Source organism: Festucalex cinctus, chromosome 1 (genome assembly GCF_051991245.1).
Source record: "Festucalex cinctus isolate MCC-2025b chromosome 1, RoL_Fcin_1.0, whole genome shotgun sequence".
NCBI lineage: Eukaryota > Metazoa > Chordata > Actinopteri > Syngnathiformes > Syngnathidae > Festucalex > Festucalex cinctus.
In genome coordinates, this window is record NC_135411.1 from 7,711,062 (window position 1) to 7,735,541 (window position 24,480).

At 42.3% G+C, this 24,480-nt stretch overlaps 2 protein-coding genes across 8 annotated transcripts; one reads left to right on the plus strand and one right to left on the minus strand.

Annotated features, from left to right (window-relative positions):
• The first annotated feature begins 781 nt into the window (after window positions 1-781).
• fubp1 (far upstream element (FUSE) binding protein 1) lies at window positions 782-11,890 on the plus strand. Of its 7 annotated transcripts, none has more exons than XR_013282483.1 (19): window positions 782-934; window positions 1,401-1,524; window positions 2,416-2,451; window positions 2,524-2,560; window positions 2,736-2,782; window positions 2,852-2,923; window positions 3,006-3,063; window positions 3,160-3,322; window positions 3,401-3,499; window positions 3,840-4,143; window positions 4,331-4,579; window positions 4,653-4,813; window positions 5,532-5,683; window positions 5,788-5,864; window positions 5,951-6,076; window positions 6,341-6,415; window positions 6,842-6,904; window positions 8,508-10,477; window positions 11,417-11,890. XR_013282483.1 is itself a non-coding variant. In XM_077514487.1 (19 exons), the coding sequence occupies exons 1-19, from the start codon at window positions 845-847 to the stop codon at window positions 8,896-8,898; spliced, it is 2,112 nt and encodes a 703-aa protein (XP_077370613.1). In that variant the 5' UTR covers window positions 782-844; the 3' UTR covers window positions 8,899-11,890. The 7 variants fall into 7 exon arrangements, 6 of the variants coding, with proteins under 6 accessions (XP_077370613.1, XP_077370639.1, XP_077370648.1 ...); XM_077514487.1 differs by having other exon boundaries at window positions 8,508-8,677; window positions 8,890-11,890; XM_077514513.1 differs by having other exon boundaries at window positions 3,840-3,959; window positions 4,041-4,143; window positions 8,508-11,890.
• Window positions 11,891-12,002: 112 nt separating this feature from the next.
• miga1 (mitoguardin 1) lies at window positions 12,003-24,344 on the minus strand. The gene is made up of 14 exons (XM_077514536.1): window positions 23,909-24,344; window positions 22,588-22,729; window positions 18,444-18,612; window positions 18,022-18,246; window positions 17,819-17,949; window positions 17,605-17,731; window positions 17,436-17,524; window positions 16,144-16,253; window positions 15,999-16,071; window positions 15,826-15,912; window positions 14,916-15,149; window positions 14,764-14,817; window positions 13,873-13,989; window positions 12,003-13,479 (listed from the first exon to the last, which is right to left on the minus strand). The coding sequence occupies exons 2-14, from the start codon at window positions 22,678-22,680 to the stop codon at window positions 13,264-13,266; spliced, it is 1,725 nt and encodes a 574-aa protein (XP_077370662.1). The 5' UTR covers window positions 22,681-22,729; window positions 23,909-24,344; the 3' UTR covers window positions 12,003-13,263.
• Window positions 24,345-24,480: the final 136 nt, after the last annotated feature.

A 24,480-nucleotide genomic window follows, 5' to 3' on the forward strand; every position in this document is an offset into this window, starting at 1 on the left:
GGTGGAGGACGGGAAATCCTACATTAAGAAATCATTCTTTTTTCTTTTTTTTTTTAGCAGCCAGCCATGATATTAATACACCAATGTAATTAATGTTTCACAAGATCGGAGAATACAGAAAGAGGGATTTTCATCCATTCTTCTTCCCACAATCTTCACAGGTCTCAAGGGTCGCCAGTCCTCGAGGGCCGCAGACCTGCATGTTTTAGAGGTTTCCCTCCTCAAACACACCTGATTCATCAGCAAGTTCTAGATGAACCTGATAATGATCCACATTATATGATTCAGCTGTGTTTGAGGAGAGAAACCTCTAAAACATGCAGGACTGCGGCCCTCGAGGACTGGAGTTTGAGACCTGTCTAAATCATTTAGAAACCTAGGTCCTCTCCTCTTTAGCTCACTCCCCAGGTTTTCATTGGGGTTGAGGTCTGGGGACTGAGATGGGGAGGAGTTTATTGATTCTTTGTCTAGTAAACTATTTCCACCTATTTCTGTATGAGTGTCTGCTTCTGCAATCAAACTGAATTGATTTTTAAGGCTTTTAACACATCATAACCAGCGGTGCCAACTGCCAAGGCAATTATCTTCAACTCTCTCTTTATATCTAGCTCCATCACTTTCTCTCTTGCAATCTATCCCTGTCTGTCTGTCTATCTATCTATCTATCTATCTATCTATCTATCTATCTATCTATCTATCTATCTATCTATCTATCTATCTAATCACGCACCAAATATCGCACACTAAATATCGCGAGACGAGACCGTTTTCCCGGGTGCCGTTTCGTCATCCTCCCGCCATCTTGTCGCGTCCAGAAGGAGAAGAGACACAGCTTACTTCAGATATGGCGGACTACAGCAGCGTGGCTCCCCCGTCCAGCGGCGGTGGCGGAATGAATGACGCTTTTCAAGACGCTCTTCAGCGAGCACGACAGGTGAGAAAGACCCCGGCGTCCTTTCTAGTCGGCCGTAGTGTCTTTTTTTTTTTCCAGCTTGAGAACGTCAGGTTTCGAGGTTTTTAAATTTCACCCCTCCCGCCGCCCTCCCTCCTTGTGGCTTCTCCTCGAGCTATGCTAACACGAGATGACTTATGCTAACATGACGCCATAACGGCGGTTACAGAAAATCCGAAGTAGATGCCACACGGCTGGATATGTTGTCTATACGTTGCCACGCAAATACTCAGACAAGATGGGTAGGTTTAATTATGCGCGCAAAAGAAAGTAAAAAAAACGTGCTAACGCGGGCGTAAGAAGCATTCCTTTGTCCAGATATTCGGAAGCTAGTGTAGCACAAGGCCGGGTGTACTTGGGCAGACATAACCGCTATTTCAAAGAATACATGTGACCACAAAGGCTTTTTTTTTTTTTTATTGTTTGTTTGTGTCGATTTATGTTCAAGATTGCAGCGAAAATTGGCAGCGATGGCGTTGCGGCCCCTCCGACGAGCGAGTTTGCCTACGGAGGCCAGAAAAGGCCCTTGGAGGACGCTGGTGGGTATTTTCCCATGCCTAACCTGAATATCGGTCAGTGGCTCAAATCGATTCCACGTTTGCCTGCTGAATGTTGTAGTTTTTTTTTTTTTTTTTTTTTTTTTTTTTTAACCGAATTAACCAAGCACAGGTGTTTTTAACTTTGTTACTTTCACTCATTAATACCAATGCACGTTTGCTCTGAAAAGGCATGTTTTATGTAACTAACACTGCATTTTAACATTTTATGCAACGGCCCATACACACAGATTTTCAACATCTCAACTCATTCATGCGACGTGGAAAATAAATATCACGTGTCCTTACTACTTTTATAGGGTTGTGTACACCAGATAACCAACATACCACACATACACGTACGTAGTGGCCACCAACATTCAGTCTCATCCCCCAACCCAGATGTCTGTAGTAGTACCTAGACTGACCTGTGAGAGGTAGCAAGGTGTCACAAGACATCCTGAATGCTGGAAAATACGAAGGAGAATTTAAAATTTTGCATAGTCTCCATCAACAATGTAGGAGCAGAGGGAGGCAAATATTCTTGTTCGCACTCCTCACGGGATAATTTTGATGACACCCGGTGATCAAGCCTTTGCAGACTTAGAAGAGATGAATATCTATAAAATGGTCATTAGCCATCTGTGAATCCTGGGTAATGTCATTTGATAGAATCCAGCACCACCTGTCATTATGAATTAATAGACACATTGATGACTAGCCGCACAAAACATATGCACTGTGAATTCTCGGAAAAATGTACTGTTATTTGAACTCCACTGAACATTTTTAAGATGTACGGCTCCTCCACATTCCTTAAAACAGTCATCTGTTCAGTGCTGACTGCTGGCCAATCATTTCCAGTTTGTGAACGTGAAAGATGCTCTTGTAATGATGGCTTTTTTTTTTTTTTTTAAATCGTCACAGACCAACCAGAGACGAAGAAAGTGGCGACCAATGATGGTGAGTCATCTGCACATGCAAGATTTTGTTTTGTATCCTGGTTGTATTTCATCACTATTTGTTCTTTTTCAGCCTTTTCTGCTATGGCAGCAATGGGCGGCCCCCCTCGGTGAGCTCAGTTCAAGTCCAGAACAATAAATAAAATATTTTTTTATGATTTATTGATGGAGTAATTGGTGGGATAATCATTTTTTTAAATATTTGGGAGTTGCCGCATTACCTGGAATTACCACACACATTGCATTGTGCTCATTCTTTTTTTTTTTTCCCCGTCCCACCTTCAGATCAATATCAGAGGAATTCAAAGTTCCCGATGGAATGGTTGGATTCAGTAAGTTCACTTGCTCATGAATATCTGTTTCTGCTGTAAACTACGCTGACGCTTTGTCCTTTTGTCTAGTTATCGGACGAGGCGGCGAACAGATCTCGCGTCTGCAGCAGGAATCAGGATGCAAAATACAGATTGCCCCTGGTAAGTTTTTAGTTTGAAGTCAAAACTACTGTATATGTCATATTTTTGCTTGCTGTGTTTAAATAAGTTTTCTATCCTGTAGACAGCGGAGGGATGCCCGATAGGTCAGTAACATTGACGGGAGGACCTGATGCCATTCAGTAAGTACTGTTAGCTTGTAAGGATCCTTTTTTTATTTTTTATTTTTTTAAACCTCCTTGCAATGGTGTGTGATCTTGTTCTCTTCTTCCCAACAGGATGGCAAAGAGGCTGCTCACGGAGATTGTCGAGAAGGGACGGCCGTCCCCGGCGTTCCACCACAACGACGGCCCTGGCATGACGGTTCAGGAGATTATGGTCCCTGCTTCTAAAGCCGGCCTCGTCATTGGCAAGGGAGGCGAGACAATCAAGAGTCTTCAGGTGAGTGTTGTGGCAGTCGGAAAAGATAAAATTCACATGCACCTTTACGCTAACTTGTTGACTGTTGTTGCATTGTAGGAAAGAGCTGGAGTGAAAATGGTCATGATTCAAGATGGCCCCCAAAACACAGGCGCTGACAAACCTCTCCGCATTTCGGGAGAGCCGTTTAAAGTTCAGGTGGGTGATAATCTTTGCTTATTTGGCTGTAGAGTAAGAGTTGTAGAATTTGTTGATTGACAACTAATTAATTATCAAATCAATCGAGTAAGGGAATTTGAGGCAAGCCCCTCACCAATAATTAGTCTGATTTCTGTAGTCCTTCATTACAGAAGAAGACTTGTTAGCTGCTTTTACTTTGGAAAACAATGACCTTTTTTTTTTTAATACACTTTAATACATTATACAATTTGATTGTGTGTGTTTTTTTTAATTTTTTTTTATAAATTCTTGTGCAAGTGTCAGCCCTACTCAGGAGGTTAACCTGTGAGTGGTTTCACATAAATTTGACTTTCTACAGCAAGCCAAAGAGATGGTGATGGAGCTGATCAGAGACCAGGGCTTCAGAGAGCAGAGAGGCGAATACGGCTCTCGAGTCGGTGGTGGTGGCGGCGGCGGTGGCGGCGGCGAGACTTTAGATGTGAGTCAAGTGTCTTTCAAAACGGAACAGGCCATTTTGTGCGGTGACCTCTCACCATTCATGTGTGCGCGCCGCCTCAAGGTTCCCGTTCCCCGGTTTGCGGTCGGAATTGTGATCGGCAGAAGCGGAGAGATGATCAAAAAGATCCAGAGCGACACGGGGGTCCGGATCCAGTTTAAACCAGGTCAGTTATCACCTTGATGCCTTCTTTCGGAATGCTGGTCAATGATTAAAACTCATGCACCACGCTGACAAGCTGATGGATCACCTAACCCTATTTTTCTGAGACCTAAGCCTGAAGATGTCAATAATAGGAAATAGGTCGAATGAAACCATAGTTTCTAATGTCTTTGTTCCCTCCCGCCTCCTAGATGATGGCAGCGCACCCGACAGGATCGCACAGATCATGGGTCCCCCCGACCAGGCTCAGCACGCAGCAGAGATCATCTCAGACCTGCTGAGGAGTGTCCAGGCTGGCGGGCCTCCGGGTCACGGCGGCGGCGGTGGCGGCAGGGGCCGAGGACGCGGGCAGGGCAATTGGAACATGGGGCCCCCTGGCGGCCTGCAGGAGTTCACCTTCACCGTCCCGACCATGAAGACTGGCCTCATCATTGGAAAAGGCAAGCTCACCTAGCTGTGGCCTTTATCAGTGCACGCTGATTGGATGCGAATAATGTATGAATTGTCCTCCAGGTGGCGAGACCATCAAAGGCATCAGCCAGCAGTCGGGGGCCAGGATTGAGCTGCAGAGGAATCCCCCTCCCAACTCAGACCCCAACGTCAAGATGTTCACTGTCAGGGGGTCACCACAGCAGATTGACTATGCCAGGCAGCTGGTCGAGGAGAAGATTGGGGTGAGTCAAAAGGATGGTGTAGGGGGGTGGTTGTTGGCTTCCCACTGTAGTCTTTTGACTTAGCACCACTATAGGAGTTCCCCCGGTACATTTGGTGGATCGTTTCTTCTCAATTTACTTCTATGATTATTTACAAGTGCCAAAAGAAAACCCTTCTTGGTGGTAGCACAATTAGTCGTCAGTGCCCGCTAGGTGTAATGCAGTGGTGCCAAAGTCCGGTCCTCGGGGGCCTGAGTCCTCCATGTTTTAGAGGTTTCCCACATTCAACAGAGCTGATTCATATTTAAGCTCATCAGCGAGCTCTGCAGGAGCCTGATAATGATCCTGACTACTGAATCAGGTGTGTTGGAGTAGAGAAACTTTAAAAACATGCAGAATTCAGGCTCTTGAGGACCGGAGCTTGGCATGTAGTGTCGTGGGCCCCAGGACCTTTGTGATATTTATTGCAGTGCTGGTCATATCTGATTCGATAAAGCCACACTGCCATTTTAAGATTTGAAAGTCTATTGTTCGCATACTCAATACTTCGTCATTATTTGATAGTATATACTTTTGTCACTTAATGCATTTGGTGTAGTTGAATGGCCTGCAAGTGCCAATAACAAAAAGTTTATGCAATATCTGGAAATGGACAGAATCACTGGTGTGATCGCTGTATCCCTCATTTGATTTTTTATTTATTTATTTTTTTTATTTTTTTTTTAAAAAACCCTTTTAGGGACCAGTCACACCAATGGGTGGCCCACACGGGCCCCCTGGTCCACATGGAGGTCCGGGCCCACACGGTCCTCCAGGCCCTCCAGGACCCCCTGGTGCTCCGATGGGTCCATACAACCCAGGGCCTTACAACCAGGGACCCCCGGGACCACAGTAAGTTCATTTATTTTATTTTTTTTCGTTTTTTTTAATTTTTTCGTTTTGTTTTGAAGTGCAACAATTTTGTTGAACTCCCAATTATTTTTGTCTTTGTTTAGTGGTCCCCCAGCACCTTACCAGCCTCAGGGGTGGGGCAACGGCTACCCGCACTGGCAGCAAGGACAGCCTGACCCAAGTAGGGACCTGACATTTTGCACCTGAGGTTTTTATGATCAAGTTTGTCTAAAACTTCGTGTGTGCGTGTGTTGACTATGGGTTCAGACAAAGCAGCGGCTGATGCGAATGCCGCAGCGTGGGCGGCGTACTATGCCCAATACGGCCAGCAGCCACAGGCTCCCATGACGCCGACCAGTGGCGCACCAGGCACCACTCAGTCCAACGGTCAAGGTAATGGTCACGCCTGCACCGTCAGAGTGAAAGTGTAGCGTAGCTGATTGATTAGGTTCACGTCATAAGTCTTAGCTGGTTTTGGTTGACAGGAGACAAGTTTCCACCCCACTCTCCCCCTTTTTTTTTTTTTTTTTTTTTTTTATAAATGTCAGGGACAGGGTAGAGTCCTCCGCCATCTTTAGGTTGACAGCCCCGTGGAGGAGGAGGAGGAAGGCCTGCTCAGAATGACTGACGAATTACAAGTACCGTTTTTTTTAACAGGTGACCCACAGGCTGCAGGTCAGAGTGGACAGGCAGATTACACCAAGGCCTGGGAGGATTATTACAAGAAAATGGGTATATGAACGTAGTCTCAGTGTACACCTATCTTAACATGCGTCAGTCTAAACAGCAACTAGGCTGTCAATACGTTTTGTTTTTATGACCGGGTTTGGATAGTTCTCAGTATTTCAGGCCCTCAGTGGAGTGTAATAGATATTTTTTTCAGTGCACCTCCACTCAGTTTGACCTTGAGCAGCCTGTGCTGTTTAGACTGCACCACTCAATGTCTCCTGGACTGAACCACCTTTTCATGCGCTTAGGAAGTAGTCTTTTGTTTCCGAGATGTTTGTTCTTTTGGACGTGCTATGACTGTCTCATTGCTCTACCGAATGTGTTTACTCATTGTAACGTGTGGGATGTTGCTTGAATGCTTCTGCTGCCGCCGCTGAAGACGGGCGACTGCGCCACAAACTGACAGACGCCCATGTGTTGTCTCTGCAGGTCAACAGAATCAACAACCTCAGGACTACACTAAAGCCTGGGAGGAGTATTATAAGAAGCAGGGTGAGTTGTTTTCTGTCAAGTTAGAAGCTGGGTGGCTGTGTTCCTCGTGCAGCACTCTGCAGTAGAGATGTTGCTTCTGCAGCCTCCCAAGATAAATGCAAAAGGTTTCTGACCCCCACTCAGAGACATGGGTGGCGGGTTCGTTCCCCTTCTTACAAATCGGGTACGGCTGTGTCGGCATCAAAATGTATTCAATTACTTAGTACTTTGAGTCTAAAAACAAATGTTGCAAACACCAGTGTTTTTTAATTTGATTATTTCCAAGGGACTTCTCATTTCCAGTTAGACCTGCTTGTCGTCGTTTCTCGTAATGCTGCCGTGGTCACACCAAAGTTGTTAACCAGACATGTATAAGTGTGCAAGGGAGTCAAGAGACTTGCCCTCAAGCTATTTTCAGCACTTCAGATTGGTTAAAGGGATACTCGAGTCATTGAACAATTAATTTAATGAAAAGTTAATGTTTTGTCCAGAATGAATTTGATAACTTAATACCTTTTACAAAGTAAATTTTCTATTTGCTGCCGACTGATGACATAATCTGTGCTGAGGAAGTAGGTAACGGCCTATCATGGCTTACCTGTTTTCTGGGTTTGGTCAGTAAACTGAGCCATGATTACCGGTAGTCGTTATCTTCTTCCTCAGCACAGGTGATGTCTACAGCAAATATAAAAATTACTTTTTAAAGGTATTAATTGTACATGAAAAATTAAGTTATCACATTAATTACAGACAAAATATTAACTTTTTACTGCTGAAATGGCCCAATGAGTAATTTTTCCAAGTTATTAAAGGATACTTAACATAATGTGGAGTTTTACTGGTGATTTGTGGAAAAAAATATGAATTTTGAATAATTTCTATAATTGATGAAGGTAGTTCATCAGCTAAATCGATATTACCCGTAGTAGCTTGTTTTTGTATTAAGTTGATGGTTTTTCTGATTGATGAAATATTCCTACTTGTGTGGAAAAAGAAAATCACACCTGGTTGCTCAAAAAGCAACGTTGAGTTTGTCGGACAGCTGATAGTAACTGAACTGCATGTTTTGGTATTTTTATTATCGCCTTCAAAATCAGACAGCTGAAAGGTTGGTGCTTTTTGTGTAGGGAAAAAAACTGAGGAAACTGTTTACCAGTTTGTTTTTAATGAGAATTGTTCAGCTTCACTTATCCTAAATTTCATAGGTGGTGTCATATAAAGAGGAAACAATGTAAACGTATACCAGTTGCCATTTTAAACTTTCTGCATATTACTTTAGTCCGTATTTTAATTAGAGCTGTCAAACGATTACATTTTTTAAATCTGCTAAATCACATCTTAGAATTTTGATTAATAGGCTTTTTATCAATATCTTTTGCCTGCCAAATTAGAAAAGCGTTTGTGTTAATTCTTTTGACGTCTGTTATGAGGACGTCTTTGACAATTTTTGATCCACTGCACACTCGCATCCTCCTACTGTTCTAATCAATTACTTCCATAATAAAAAAAAATGACCCCAATAGGTTGACATGAACTAATATTCTAAACGTCATACGCAACCATGGTGCCATTTTGCATTGTTGTACGTTGTCATCAAGTCTCCCGTCCTGTCCTCTCCTTCCAGGTCAAGCGGCCCCTCAGGCGGCAGCACCAGCGGCCGCTGCGGCCCCCACCACCCAACCCGGCGGGCAGCCAGACTACAGCGCCGCCTGGGCCGAGTACTACCGGCAGCAGGCAGCTTACTACGGCACGGGCAACCCACAGACCATGGGAGCGGCACCGCAAGCCCCTCAGGTACGCGCAGACCCTTCTCCCCCTTTTGAATAACCATGTGCACGGAATATGGCTTCCTAACCACCCTTGCTCCCCCCAGGCCTTACAGGGTTCCGGTGTGAGCAGCAGCAGCGTTTTAACCTCATAAAATTTCCTCCCTGAACAGGATGTCCGCTGGTTTTTTTCCCCGCTGTTAACATGCACTGTATCTTCTATGTATTTCTCCTGCACAGGGCCAGTAATGCGAAGTGGACATAACGTAAATGCTTCATTGTCGAACACAAAATCCTTTGTTAAATGTTTGGATGCAGACGCCTTGGTGAAGATCTTAACTTTCCTTGGTTTGAAAGTGTTTCACATAGATGACAAATTACCCGGCGAGCACGCCCTCTCTCCTCCATTTATATATATCTTTTTTTTTTTTGTTTTTCTTGTAAATGTTTTGGTTTTTAGTGACGCAACTCAACTCATATGGTCATTCCAGCCCTTGTATTTACATTAAATGTGGTTAGTAGTCATGTTTGATTGAACTGTTAGACATTACCATGTAAATCATCTCAGTTTTAAAAGGAAAAAAAAACCCAATGCTTATTGCCTGTTGTGTTTTTTTGCAATAAAACAAACTGAAAACTCCTGTGTTGGTAAGTTGGGGCTCACCTTGGTGAGAAGAAGAGGGCGGGATGTTACGTTAGCAAGTAGCGGGCCACCTGTGGGTTGACACAAAGCGATGCTCTCCTGTTTCTCTCCAACTGTCTACAAGGCGCTTGTTGATGGATTAATTGCTGTTTGCTACCATGCTTTCTTTCTTGATGACTTGAGCCAGACGACTCGTATGCGTTGTTGTTGTTCAAAGGTGTCGAGCTAGAATGCACGCATTTGTTTTTGTCTTGACATGTAGATACTTCCTCCTCCACAGGCAAGTGTAGAAAAGTGGTAAGCAAGTATTTTTTTAATCCCCTATTGGAAAGTGATTGCAAAGAAATGTTGCCTATTTTTATTAGTGTTCCCTTACTTTTCTTCCAGGACAGTCAGGTAAATTCTATAATGCATTTTTTGTCCTGCCCATGTACTATTAATATGTACGCATTTTTTATTTTTTATTTTTTAAATGATAAAACCAATGCAGAATTATTTTTTGCTGTGTTAGTGTCTTACCCATTACGAGCATTGAGCTCTGTTGGCTCGGTCAGGGGGCGACTAACGCAGTCCACGTCCAAGTTGAGCCCTCCTGTCCTGTAAGTACCCAAACTGACTTGACTACTGAGCCTAATGATGTTGCAAAGTATCGGTTATATTTTTGTCAAATTTTGCCATTTCCCCTCCCTATTTTTGTCAGTGGGTAAGTATGCACTGTTGTGAAGCCAGGCGTAGACCCTTGACTATTGAATTCACTTTGTAGCGCTTGCGTCGGACACCATATCAGTGCCGTTGATTGAATGTCGGTTACTCTTCGCTCGGTTGTTTTTTGTTTTTTTTGCTGCTGACTGTTCTTGAAATGCCCCACCCTTCCCGGTCTCATTTTACAAAATGGCCGCTCAATCAAGATAATGTACAGCGTAGCATGCTTACTTATTAGCCCTCTCTCGTGTTTCCGATGTATACTTGAGCATGTCATATTAAGTTGTGGACTTGTCACATGATTTTTAAGTGATTGAGAACTGTTTGTTTAAAAAGGCATTTAATTTGAATTGACAGATCAGAAAGGAGAAATCGTATTGACTGCAAATATATCCATATAGTGCAATATATATCTGATCTTTGCAGTGTTCCCCCCCAACCCCCCCAGACCTTGCACCTTAGGTTCTGCTGCAGTTAACCCAGGTAAGCAAAGCCTAAGGAACCAGTAGTAAAATACAGTGGAACCTCCAAAGAGGAACAATTTCCATTATTTTATGGACAATGTTAAACCTTGTAAAACAAATCCGTCGTTGAGAGCAAAAATGCAACAGCTGTGCTTTTGCCTTGGGATAGAAATGTACCAGTGATGATAGCCGTAGAGCAAATAAGCGACAGCACTGCTCAGATGTTAACATGTACGAATGTGATGTTTCAGGTTCCATGTCTCAAAATCGTTTTACGTGTACACTGCCTATTTATGTATACATTGAAATTTGATCCCCTGATGTGACGGATCTAATTTAAGCCATTCGGCAGCTAGAAGAAATAGAAAAGTTAGTTGCTCCCCCCCTTACCCCTTTCTTCCCACCAGGTATGTATATTATTACTAAGACTGGATCATAGTTTTTGACACATTTGCCAAATTAACCCGTAACCTGAGTCAAACTTACAGGAACTTAACAGGAGGGTTGAAACTGTCAATACAATTTGTTGCCAGAATGCAGTAAATTGACAAATGCATCCCTCATTTGGAGAACACCTAAGTGACCCAATGACATTTAATTCCGCTTTGGAGGTTCCACTGCCTGGCAATTTGATCAGTTTTCCACCCATGCAAAGAAATGCTCGCCCTGTCAATGAATTTATGCTGAACTGAAAAGTGACATGACCTGTATGACTTTGTGGACTTGACTCAAAAGTATAAAGTGGTTGGTTATGAGGAAATGCTGCATTTGTGCATAACATGACACAGGCTTTTTTATTTTTTGTGCATGTCATGTAAAGCTGCTGCAGAAGGTCAGGGCCATTTTCTAAAAACAAATATACACACGTGATGTTGACCAATGTTCACTGGTGGTGTGTATTCTGTCATCAGCACAGTGCTGACATACTCATTGAAACGCCTTCACTTCTTGCTCACAGTGTTGGAGGACGCTGCAAGCTTAGGCGCTAGAATCAGAGCCTGTGGTAGTTTCTGCCGAGCGTAGGCCGGGCAAGAGCTCCAGTGCTTAAGGTAAAAGAAAACAACCCCAGACCAATTTAAAGTCATGTCATTTTTGTGACTGCAAAAAGTGAAAGCTAGGCATGTTTTCTGCTCGGGTTGACTGTTTAATGCTGCCATAGTGATTTTCTTAAAAGTCGTCTGATGGTTGTCATTTATATTGTCGTCATGGTTGTTGCAATGTGAATGCTTTAGAAAGTTGGATGAGGACAGGAACTGAACTTTGAATATGTTGTGTTGTGTCATTGAAATGTCCCACTCGTGCTCTGCCTTTTTAAGGGGTTGGGGGGGGTTTATTTAGCCAGGAGGAAACCTTCTAGAGGTCAATGTATTGTACTATATGCTCACTCTTACTGTACTTGTTCATTATTGATAATAAAGGTGTCACAAACGAATCCAAACGAACTGGCTCATGATGATCAAATGACACTGATCAGCATATTGTCAACGCAGACCATTTTGAACATGGACCTAATCCCATAACATTTGACAAAACACAAGCGTCACTTGATGTTGAGCAGGACCTTTTATTGAACTTGGAGAGCACAAAGTAACATTTGTGCAGCAGTGATAACAACGACAAGCCCAACATGGAAACTTGGGTATTTTGTGACCCTATTCAGTCAACTTATTGCACCACACGTCAGAATGCACTTTAGTTACTTAGTGGATATACAGTCAAACATCTCGAGTTACATACAATGAATTATGGCCACAAATGACACTAAAAATATCCTGTACATAGTACGTGTATTAAAATACTTTACTCAACACGTGCATTGCATAAAGAATTTTAAGTTCAACCGAAATGTGAATACAGGTGAGCAAACTTGGGAGAGGGGCTTTTTTCCCCCCTCTGATGCTACCTACACAGTGATGGCAAAGACCTTGTGTACAAATGGCTTTTCAAGACAAAATGTCAACTACACACATTTACAGTACACCCACTCGGCGACAGTATCTGCCCTTGCCTGTGTGGCAAGTGTCTTCTAATGGTGAGTAGTTTTTAACTTTCTCATTAAGCAAATTTGACAGTTGATAACATGTTTATAAAAACATTGCCTGCACAGTCAGTGATACACAGTATTGCATATGATCAAAAACAGTTTTGAAACAAGGTCTGAAAACAGTGTCCCACTAAAATGGTTCTACCACGTATGTATGTTGTCATGGCCATATTTGTGTAACTATATGGAGCCTGGACTTGGGCAGAGAATTGGAGCATGGTACAGAGTGGTCACCATCTTGAAGCATGAGTCCTACCTCCTCACTTATTTCTATTGCGATTTTGAGCATTTAAAAAAAACGCATTTTTCAAGCTAATATTTTTTAAACAACAAATGGTGGTTAACACCATAATTTTCTCTACAATATGCTTGCCTGCAGAAACACCCTGCAACGAACAGTTAAAATATTTAAGCTGTGACCTTGTGCAGCCGCCAGCCATGCATACTATGGTATCCCTGTAACTCAAGAGGTGCTTTATTTGAAACATTCAAGAGGTTTCTCCCAAAGCGATCTAAACGAATTTGAGTCATGAAAAATTTATTGGAGCCAACTGCAGTTATCTCAGAATGCAAGAAAATGCTGGGGACTCCTGATTCAAGATGGTGACCAAGTCTGGACATCCTCAATAACCCTAGGCTCCCTCTAGTGGTCATGTCTATGATGGCAGGACACAAAAGGCTGCGCCAATAATCACGTGGAGCATGGATAAAGCCTCAAAAGCAGATGACATGTTGGGAATGAGTACGCTCTTGACAGCCACTCACTGCATACGAGCCTCCATGAGGGCAGCGGGCAGGAGGTTCAGCATGGTGGCGTTGCAACCGGTGGGCCGCAGGGCATCTGCGCACAGGTAGGCCATCAGCAGTTCGGAGCGGCGGTGCAGCAGGTGCAACATGTCCTCAGCCAGGCTGTCCACGGACAAGTAGCGAACCTTGTCAAGGTCAAATACGTCCTTGAGGAAGTGCACCACCTGATCCTGAACAACCCACAGTGCATTACAAGCTGGAAGTCTCTAAGGTGGGAACCTTTCTTCTAATTTTTTTTATGGTGAACTGATCAACGTGTATTAAGTACCATTGTTTAATTATAATTCAGATTTGATCATTTATGATCAAATAAGCTTTTGCCGTTACCAACTGTGCCATCTAGTTGGATGTAAGCATATTCTCATGCTCAAGTTACTAGCTGTAATTAGTGGCTTTCATGGCTTACAAGTTGTTTTTACACACAAGTATTGTAATTACGACTGCATTCAGGGAAGAGGACGTTCCCGCTTGCGTACAAATTTGGGTTAATGCATGACATCGGTTCCTGGCCAAGTAGTACTTGGTCATCTTGTCAATAAACACTATCATCACTTCAGACTGACCTTGAAGAAGCAGCAAAAGTCGTGCAGGGAGCTCTTAGGCCCCAAGAACCCCCATGCCAAGACGGGACTGATTTGCTCGCACAGCGTGTAGAAGCGGGCGATGAAACCATCGGGAACCTGTTTTTACAGAAGTCCGCAAACATTTTTATGGCTTGATGAGAAGCTGAAGCATGTCTCAACGATGCCTGCTTGTCTTTTTGACATGGGTTCTCAAACCTTTTGGGGCCACATAAGAGAAACATGCCCAGGACTCCCTCTCATAATGCTAGCTAACGCTAATGGGTTAAACTTATATTTGGGTTTACGTACTGTTATTTATTTTTGATGAAATTTAAAGCAATCCCTTCTCATACCTGGTTCAACATTGACAGATTCGTGTTTTTCAAACCCACCACCTTTCGCTTTCTGTGCTCAGGCAAAGCAATATAAGTATTGCTTTGGCACCGCCTGGTTGCATCTAGACCAGGGTTCACCAATTCCGGTCCCAGAGGTTCAGAGTCCTGCAGGTTTGAGATGTTTCTGCCCACTAGCACACCTGATTCATATAATCAGCTCATCAGCATGCCTGATAGCGATCCTGACCTTTAGTATCAGGTGTGTTGGTAATCATCTAAAACCTGCAGGACGCCGGACCTCGAGGACCAGAATTGGCGAAACCTGATTTCGACTATAATAGTTCTTTGGTGCCGTTTTCTGACATTAGTATGCAATTCACACCATTTTAGGATGTCAATTGTGGTTTTCGTTATTTGCGACAGGTGAGACTAGTGTGGGTTCACTGTATCACAAAGTTTCAGCTTGGGGACCCCTGAGTTTGAGAACCACTGCTCTAGAAAACAAGGACAAACTAAGTGTGGGAGCTGCACGAAATATGTTAGAGAATATACAAACCTTCATATGCTGCCTCTTCTGCTTCAGTACCGACCAGCAGCTTGATGCCACTGCCTAACAAGAAAACACACACACACACACACACACAAAATGTCAAGCGATCAGAGTTTCCAGCAATCTTAATCGGTATCTCCCATTTTTGCTCCCCGCACCGTCTCCTTGAAGGAGCTGTTGAGCCAGCGGTTGTTGACAACATTCTGGATGGAGACAGGCGGGTTCTCCAGGTCCTCGAAAGAGTCCATCAGGATGAAGTCCAGCACGATGTCGTAGAAGTTGAGGTGCTTAACGCCACGTGTGGCCAACTCCACCGCTGTATTCTCCCAATGCTCCGCTTGCTCCAGAAAGCTCATCATCTCCTCAAACACTTCCTCGAATCTCTTTGGGCTCTGAAATCCACAGTGTGCCATGTCAATCATTGCGGGTTGCTCATGGACAAGCAGATTAGTACTCTTTGTGCTGTAACAACTTTAACAGTATCTAAATGAGTAGCTGCCAATTAATCATTGCTCCACAGTTTCAACTTCGCTGCAGGACATTTTGTTCCTCTCCTCAGTCTCCTGTTTGATCCATACTGTAGCCAAATATAGAAGGATCCTGCTTGAGAAATATTAATCTTAAGTGTATAACCAGGCATGGTGACTTTTTGGTTTTGAGACTTACAAAATCAGTTCCTTCTTGTGTAATCCTATAGTACTTTGACCAGCTGTCCTTGGAGTCCCTCATAGGACCCAGAAATTCTTCATTGATTTGGTTAGCATGTCTCATACTGACTAATGCATTCAAGGCACTGTAGATTTCTAATTTTCCTGTAATGAAAAAGCAGTTCCATTGACGTGGCTAATGGATGCAAGAGCAGCCAGACACGTTGACTTTTGAGGTTGATACCTTCTCATGCTGTCCCACAGTACTCACACTGCCTGTCTCTGGAATCCCCCATCACTGGGTGGTCTACATGTCCATCACTATCGTGGCAATACTGTTTCCTGAACTTATGTTAACGTATGTGGTGTGGCAATAGCTCTTAGACAAACCACACAGCCATGGTCAACACTTCCATTGTACCTTCTGCGCTTTGACGATGATGGATGACAAAATCTTCTTCCCGGTGTCAGCCAGAAACAACCTGGTGGTTCTTTCACGCAGAATGAGCTGCGGACAAAAAAACAAAAAACTTCACTCTTCACCTCTGCAACAGACGCTAAGAGATGCAAACGGGGAGCATCGACGCCACCTACCTGACATGCCTGCCGCACGCAGTGCAACTTGGCAAGGAAATCCACGTCGCCAAGGCACTCCAACATCTCCGTCCTGACCAATGTGGACCAAAACTGGTTTCAGCACCAATACCAACACCTGCTCCTGTTGATCACGTTTATTTACCGTAGCACCCTGCAGGAGATCTTGCCCTCCTCCGCCATCTGCAAGGCCTCCTCATAGAAGGGATGATGAGTCAGCGTGTAGATGCTCCTCAGCTCCTTGTGCTCTGACAACTAGCACAAACATCAATATTTATAGTAATGCTACCAATAGAGACAGACACGAAGGAATACAAACTTTTTTTCTCCCCCACTTGCAAACGGCTCATGGAGATCAATGAGGAGACAACGATCAGGAGCTTCGTCCGAGTCTTTGAGAAGACTGGATTAATTTTATTGTTGAAGGACATGTACTGACAGCATTTCTCGAGGAACTGTTTTGTTTGTGAAAGCCTGTTCAGAGCTGGATTTGCAACTCGTTTAAACCTAATGGATCGGTCCTGATGATGTGAGACGACTGCAAACGTGAAAGATGTAAGTTTAACATTTTATTTTCCTTCCTATGCTTTCAATTAGAAATGTGCCATATTATACCGTCTACCATATTACAAGTGTATTTTTAGTGCTTACAGTGGGAGCTACATTTGTCGTGTGGAGGTAGTTTGGTTACAAGAGGTCACATATGATAAAGCAGACGCTGGTTGAATAATACTGAAGCGGTCGCGCATTGTTTTTGCCAAGATACCATTCGCTGCGATTATTTTTGCTGTGACTGGCAACTCGCCACCTCGTTGACGCGACTTTGTAATGGTAACTGGCTGCTAAGTGGTGTCGACGTGACGGCTTGCACGTTGCAACCGCGCAGTGGCCTGAATGTGGGCATTTGTGTTACTCATAACTGCTTGTGAATGTCAACAAGCATTCATGGCAAAATAACGCTCACAGGAGAATTGTGGCAAACTAACGCTATAATCGCTGGAGTAACAACATTATGCTACTTTTTATTACGGTAAAACGTTTATGCTACTTTCCCACATTAAAATAGTTCTAAAATGTGTAAAAGACATGTCTGCCTGGCTAAAATTGGTATGGTTGTACCGCACTGCCTTTGCCCACCATGGCCAGTCGTTTCCATTTCACAACATTAGCATATGGTTAGCGGAGTCAAAAATTAAGGGTATGGCCTAGGCGTGGCCTGGTGCAACTAATTACATAAAGGTGACACGTCCCTAAAACAGGATTTGGGGACAGCAAATGTTTTATACATTTGACAACTATTTTAGTATGTGGAAAAGTTGAATATGAGACCTTTAATTCACATTCCAAGAATTACTGTGGACACGAGTGGGGGCGCATATTGAAAAGACACTTTTGGCCCGAGTTCGCCTTTTAAAGAGGGACATTGAATGTTCTCACCTCAGCTGCGGACACAAAGGAGTCAGTGGAGGCGATGCTGATGCTGTCTCTCAGGCAGGTGTCGTCTTGCTCCTCTTGAGACAAAATGTCTGACGGGCAAAACGCAAAAGTGTCACGTCCTCGTCCACATCATTTGCCTTTTGACATGTACGCGGAGGAAGCGACCGACCGTGGCTGCCGGCGTTGGACGAAGGCTCCGACGTGCCCACCAACACGCCCTCGAACTCGCCCTGCAGGCGGTAAGCCCTCTGCAGCAGCGACTTCAGCCTGTGGACAAACTCTGCGCTGACAACATCCTACAGCCAGAAAATAAAAGAAATACATAGTCGCGCCTTCAAATTAGAACGATGGAAAGACGAATGTCGACGCAAGAAGCAACGTACGTCCGTGTTCTCCTCTGCGACGGCATCCGCAGCACCCGTCTTGACGGAAATCAGGTCGTCATCCGCCTGCTTGCTCCTGAACGTCAGCGCCTCTTCCCATCGCCGTAGCGCCTCTTCAAACAAATCCATACCTGCCAGGACAACACTTCATAAGTCAACGATCACGACAGAGTCGTGTGAGATAACATCCAAGCGGGTTTTACCCATGAGGTAGAGGTTCTCAGGAGTGGTGACCATGCTGCACATGTCTGCATCGCCCAGTCGGTCCCAGCAGCTGGACTCCATGGCGCAGGTGCCGCTGCTTGACGTGTCCGCGCTAGACGCCAGACTCTCAGAACGCTCCCTGGGGGCTCCCGCCGAGGCGGGTGCGAACGAGAATCCCGACTCGGGGTTGAAGGAGATCGTCATGTTCTGATGACTGCTCTTGTCTGCATACAAGAGTATGAAGATTATTTTTGTTGACCTTTCATGGCCGTGGCTTAGTGAATGAGATCAGTGATTGGAGTATTTGCTCATTTTGTATTGAACTGTAGATCCTGTTCAATAAGTGGCTGAAAGTGCATTGGTGACTAACTTTTAAATGTAAAATCCCAAATTATCCCAACCCTGGTCGATACTGACTCACCATTTACTGGCACTGCCAAGGGGAACAACAACTGGATGCCGGCTTGATCCCATTGCGGCGACCCGGCCTTCTTGCGGCCTCGCCTCCTCTGGAAGTGGCGAGCCAGGAAGAGCAGCGAGACAGCGCCGAAGGCCGCGGCGGCAACCAGCTTCTTGGTGCCTGCGCTCACCTGATCAAACACACAAACTAATGTTAGGACCCAGCACTCATCATCTATTCAAAGGGGATGTATTGGTATGGAAAATTGACTTCTTAATGGCTTGTACAGAAATGGGACTTTCTCCATCTGTGACTTGTTAGCAAAGTTTGGTGAAGATCTGCCATATTCAAGTGATTAATGATTAACTCATTCGCAAGCCGTTTTCACAGAAACAATCCCTCCCAATCGCTTCCGGCTGTTTGACTGGATTTTGACTGATTTTTCAAGGCCCACAAAATATTGTTCTATTGCTATAAAAACATGGAACCTATCAAAAGAAAGATTAAAGTCTCTTCTTTCATCAGGAAAAAAAGTATAAGTCTGTTTCCGTTTAGCAGCAATTAGCATTATATAAGTTGAATCAATTTTCAGAAATCTATTTAGAATTGTGAGTAATTGAGCTTCCCCCGAACACCCCCCCCCCCCCCCCCCCCCCCCAACATGGCCCTGGTTGATCTCCTTTGCTCTGCTGCCACCTGCTGGCCGTTTATGTGATAACTACAATTTCTTCAACCATTCTTTGTCGTTGAGAGGCTGCATCAAAGCCTTCTGTATGCTCTAGCATAAAAAACAAAACAAAAACGTGTTTGGGAGCAAATGAGTTAATAGAGGTGATAATTGCCTAGTATCTGGCGATTCGATCCGTATCGCGATTCGATTTGATACAGATTAATCCCGATACGAATCTGTAAGTCGATTATTGCAATTTTTTTTCTTTTACAAATTCAAATTTAGAAAATACTAATCAGTGAATTTGTACATACACACTGTAAGATTTGTATGACAATGTATTCATCTGAAACTTCAACACTGTATTTTAAGGGACACTTCACTTATTTAGCCCATGATAGCAATAAAAAGTTAAAGTTAGTCTGTAATTAATTTGATACTTTTGTTATTTTCCATGTACAATTAGTACCTTTAAAAACACGTTTTGCAACTTGCTGTCGACTGAAAATGACATCACAGGGGCTCAGGTAACCAATCACAGCTCAGCTGTTGGTCAGGTGACATTCACAAGCTGAGCTGTGATTGGTTACCTGAGCCCTTGTGATGTCATTTTCAGTCGACAGCAAGTTGCAAAATGTGTTTTTAAAGGTACTAATTGGACGTGAAAAATAATGAAAACATCACATTTATTATAGGCAAAATATTAATGTTTGACTGCCAAAAATGGCTAAATAAGTAAAGTATCCCTTTAACAAACAGGTTGCAATCTGTTTCATGCTTGAACAACATTAAAATATTTTGTCCATTAATATAACATTCTTCCATCTTCCTAACCCTAAGTAAGACTTTTTGTTGAATATTTCCATCAAAAATTGATGTTTCAACACAGATTCGGCTGCATATTGAACCGATAGAAGAATTGCGCGCTGTAATATCGCGAAATATTGCCGAATCGACTTTTCTTAATGCTCTGGATGATGAAATCCTGCCACCAAGCAGGAAAACTATTAAGCCTGTATAAGTGATTGCTTTTGGGTAGTGGTAACCTTGCTCTCGCAAGACGAATTCTCATGGTATTTGTGAGTTCACAAACTCCGGAGAATACATCTTGTACTGCTCCCGCTGATAACCGCCGTTCCCAAACCACTGGTAGTTTGGACCAATCACAGAATGACATTGTGTTTGGGGGCGGGATATGCAACTGTGACGAAACCAGGAAGTCAGCGCCAACGCAGGAGCTAACAAACAAACCTAACGTGGACGAATGGACGCTGCAATTAATTGTGCTCTCGCAGAATTTCTCACTGTTTCCTTGTTGAATGTTGAACAGCGAGGAGCGATTCGTGCATTTCTAGCTGGTAAAGATGTTCGTGCTTTTCCCCCCTTTGACATGAACAGAGATGACGTTTTCACCCGTGGCCGTGATTGGCTAAAACAAACGTGTAGAATGTCGCATCGTCCAATCAGCTCAAATTAATGTCCCGCCTTTTCCCGACCAAATTACTGAGGAGAGCTAGCTGGCTATCGCCAGGTTAGGGTAGTGGGGGATTTATTTATATTTTTTTCTTAAATACTGGCAAGAGGAGTCGTAAAAATTGCTAAATATAGCGACAAAATTCCCTACGCTGGCAATACTGAGTACTAGCCACTTGCTTTGTCCAACACTTTTACTCTGTTACTGGGAAACTAAAAGAGTAATAAAATTAATGTCTCCTCAAAAATAGCCACTGATAAGTCGCAACACGTACAAGTTCTAAACATTTGAAGAATGTTTTCTAATTGTGTGTATAATTATTTACATTTCCTTTAGGAGCTTCCGCTGTAATTCTTGGCCATATTGCAGAGAACCATGGGATGCACATTAAACAACACGTCCAAAATAACCCGATCAACGGCGTCTTCCGCCAGTCAGATGGCGTAACGGGCATCAGTGACGGTGAGAGGTAAACGTCATCGTGAAAGAGCCACAAGGGAGATTAAGCGGGTACACTAAGTACAGTGAACACACACTTTAGAAGATTTGTGCAAGACTTCAGAAAAATTTGGATTCCCACGTAAACGCAACAAACTCCAACATACTCTAATTAGATTTGACAACAGTTATAAAATCATGTTAAAAGTGGGATTTGGCCATGTGTTATTTTACACAATTTTATAATAGTCAATCTTTTTTATTATTATTTTTTTTAATTAAGTGGACAGAATGCATGACAGTTATGAATGGTTTCCTTTCCTTTCCTTTTCCTTTTATTATTTTTTTAACATATAAACAAATGAACAGCAGAGATAAAACAAAAAAAACAACAACAATCAAAATAGAAGAAAATCCCAATAACATAATCATTCAATTAATCATAACTTACATGTTCAAAAGGGAGTAGGAAGAAGTTAAAAACTTATCTAGTCCTACCCCTTTTACTAAATATATTTAAACTTATTTCATTATTAATACAATTTTAATTTACTAATTATTAAAAAATAATAATAAAATAATAAATGATATATATAACCCAAGTTATATATATATATATATATATATATATATATATATATATATATATATATATATATATATATATATATATATATATATATATATATATATATATACACACACACAAGTGCACTTAACATATTCACATTTACCAAAAACATATATACATAAATTTACTAAACATATACCATAATACCTATCTAGATCACTTACACATACTCACATGTAAATTTTTCATATACTGGTCTGACATAGATAATTTTTTTTAACTTTACTTTTAAACATTTTTTTAAACTCCAGCATTGAGTCACAATTTTTCAGAGCAATTTCCAAATGATTCCACAGATCAACACCTTTTACAGATACACACCTTTGCTTAATATTTGTTCTTGTTTTGGGTTTTTTGTACACACTTGTACCCCTTATATCATAAGGACTGTGTCTAATTTCAAATAACTTCTGAGTACTGTGGCAGAGTAAATTGTTATAAAGGCCATTACATGTATGCTTTATTTTTGTTTTTTTATAAGCAAAAGGGGAAGTTTGACTTTATTTTGCTTTTTTTTTTTTTTTCCCCTCTTTTTTTTTTTTTTAAATGGAGGGGAATTCAGACAGACCCACGACAGGAATAGTCCTCGTCCATTACATGTCTGTCAGGGCCTCTTCCAAGATTAAGTACTAGTTTTATTTTATTTTAGTTCAATCACAGAGTGGAAGGGAAAAAAAATCTAAAAATAGTTTTATTAATTAAGATTGAAGTAAAATGACTATTTATCTCCCGGGGACTCTTCCGAGATAGAGTTGTGACACACCTTAAACAAACAAAAACCTTTGGCAGCCATAAATAGAATGACCAAAGTGTAATTCTAATCCTGCCCTGAACTCATTTAACCCCTGCTAACCCACTTCCAGAGTCTGCGGTAACATCAGTTACAGCACCAAGAAGCTATTGGAAAGAAAAAGAGGGGGAAAACAAAAATGGAGTGAACTTTATGATGTACCTGCAGCTGTGCCACGGAGCCGCACACGGCCAGCGGCAGGTGAATGACGCGCAGGGCAGCGGCCTTGGCCGACAGCTGGGAGTAGTGCGTCATTGCGCCACTCTAGCCATGACGCTGCTGGTCCTCATGCAAAGCGCCGGAACTGCACAGCAGGACATAACAACGCCTTATTATTACATAACAACTATTAACTGGACATTGAAGTTGCAATAAGGTCCATTAAAGGGCCGTATAATAACATGTCAGACAAACTGTCAACAAATCTGTTCGAACTCGTTAAAAATAAATAAAAAAAATCTCTATTTGAAATGTAAAATAGAAATAATCAGTTGCATCATGGACTATCCATCCATTTTCTGTACTGTTTACCCTCACTAGAGTCGTGGGTGAGCTGCAGCTTATCTCATCTGACTTTGGCAAGAGGTCACCCTAATTTTTTATTTATTTTTTGTCACTTGTCGGCCTATCACAAGGCACTATATAGACAAACAAGCATTCTTGCTCACATTCACACCTACAGTCAAGTGCACAGATGCGATTTTGGAACTGTGGGAGATGGAGTCCTTGTTTACAGGAAATAATAAACAAATACATAATATAGTATAAACACACACACACATATACTTAATAAATATGCATGCAATACACAACATTATTCCTGATTATTTTATTTTTTTTAGAATAAAATGGTAACATTGTGAACAAGACTTGTGACTTTATAAGGGAAAAAAATGAAAGTGTGTAATTTTTACAATGAAGTCACAATGAAGAGAATAAAGTAGCAAATCTTCTGAATTTTAGGAGCATAAAGTAATAATATTATGAGAATAATTAACTTTTCAGAATATTGAGGACAGAAAATTTGCAGTGAAAAGTGTCGTTTACAAGGATTTTTTCCCCCCACCATTTAAAATGAATTGAAATAAATATATCTATATTTAAAAAAAAAAAAAAAAAGAAGTCATTTACAAGCTTGGAAATATGCCCTATATTAACGCATAACTTCCTATACAATTTCAAAATAAGATGTCACGACTAAAGCACCAAAAGCTCCCCTTATAAATAGCCACTTAAATAATGCTACATAGAGCACATCGCAGATTGCTCACAATTTCCTTTTTTTCCCCCTTTTTTTTTATGGGGGGTGCAAAATCAATGCCCATAACAAAAATACCTCTGTCCTCACAATTATAGCACCAAATGCTAAGTTGCTAACGGTTAGCCAGCTAATCAGTCCAATAATCATCTCGTTCGCCCGTCAAAAGACACGTTTGTCGGTGCGGACTGTGGACGTGACAAAATAAACCTTAACAACGATTACCGTTGCATGTGAAGTCTTCTTTCTGCGCCTCTGGATCCGGGCAGCCAGGCAGGGGGAAAAGAGTCCCGTCCGATCGACCGGCTGACCTCCGCAGGTGAAACCGAGTGAAAAGGACTCTCGGCTAACGCCAGCAACTGCTAGCGCTAGTTTCTGTAGTGTTTTACACGGAGTTAAAGCGCCTCCGCTCGACTAAATTTGGTATTGCAAGTCAAACTGAAGGTCGTTTTCACACGAGTCGCGGCTATTACGTAATACCATCATTGGTGGTAAATTCAGCTAAACTGCGGATTGTAATGCAAAAGCGCTTGTCTTTTATTACTTGATGTATGCATGTATAGATTACTATTTTTAATTGGCTTTTGCAATTATCAAAGTCCAGTACTGTACTTCAATGCGCTGTTCTGACATCATAAAAAAAATCAGGTCTTTTGTAATAATTTAAAAAAAAAAAGTTGTACCTATTTAATGAATCTGTATGTGCTGTACTTTTGTTTGTAATTGTACTGTGGTCTTACTTTGATGTTCTTTTATTTGTATCTTTGCGTTGTTGTGACATGAATTGTGCACAGCCT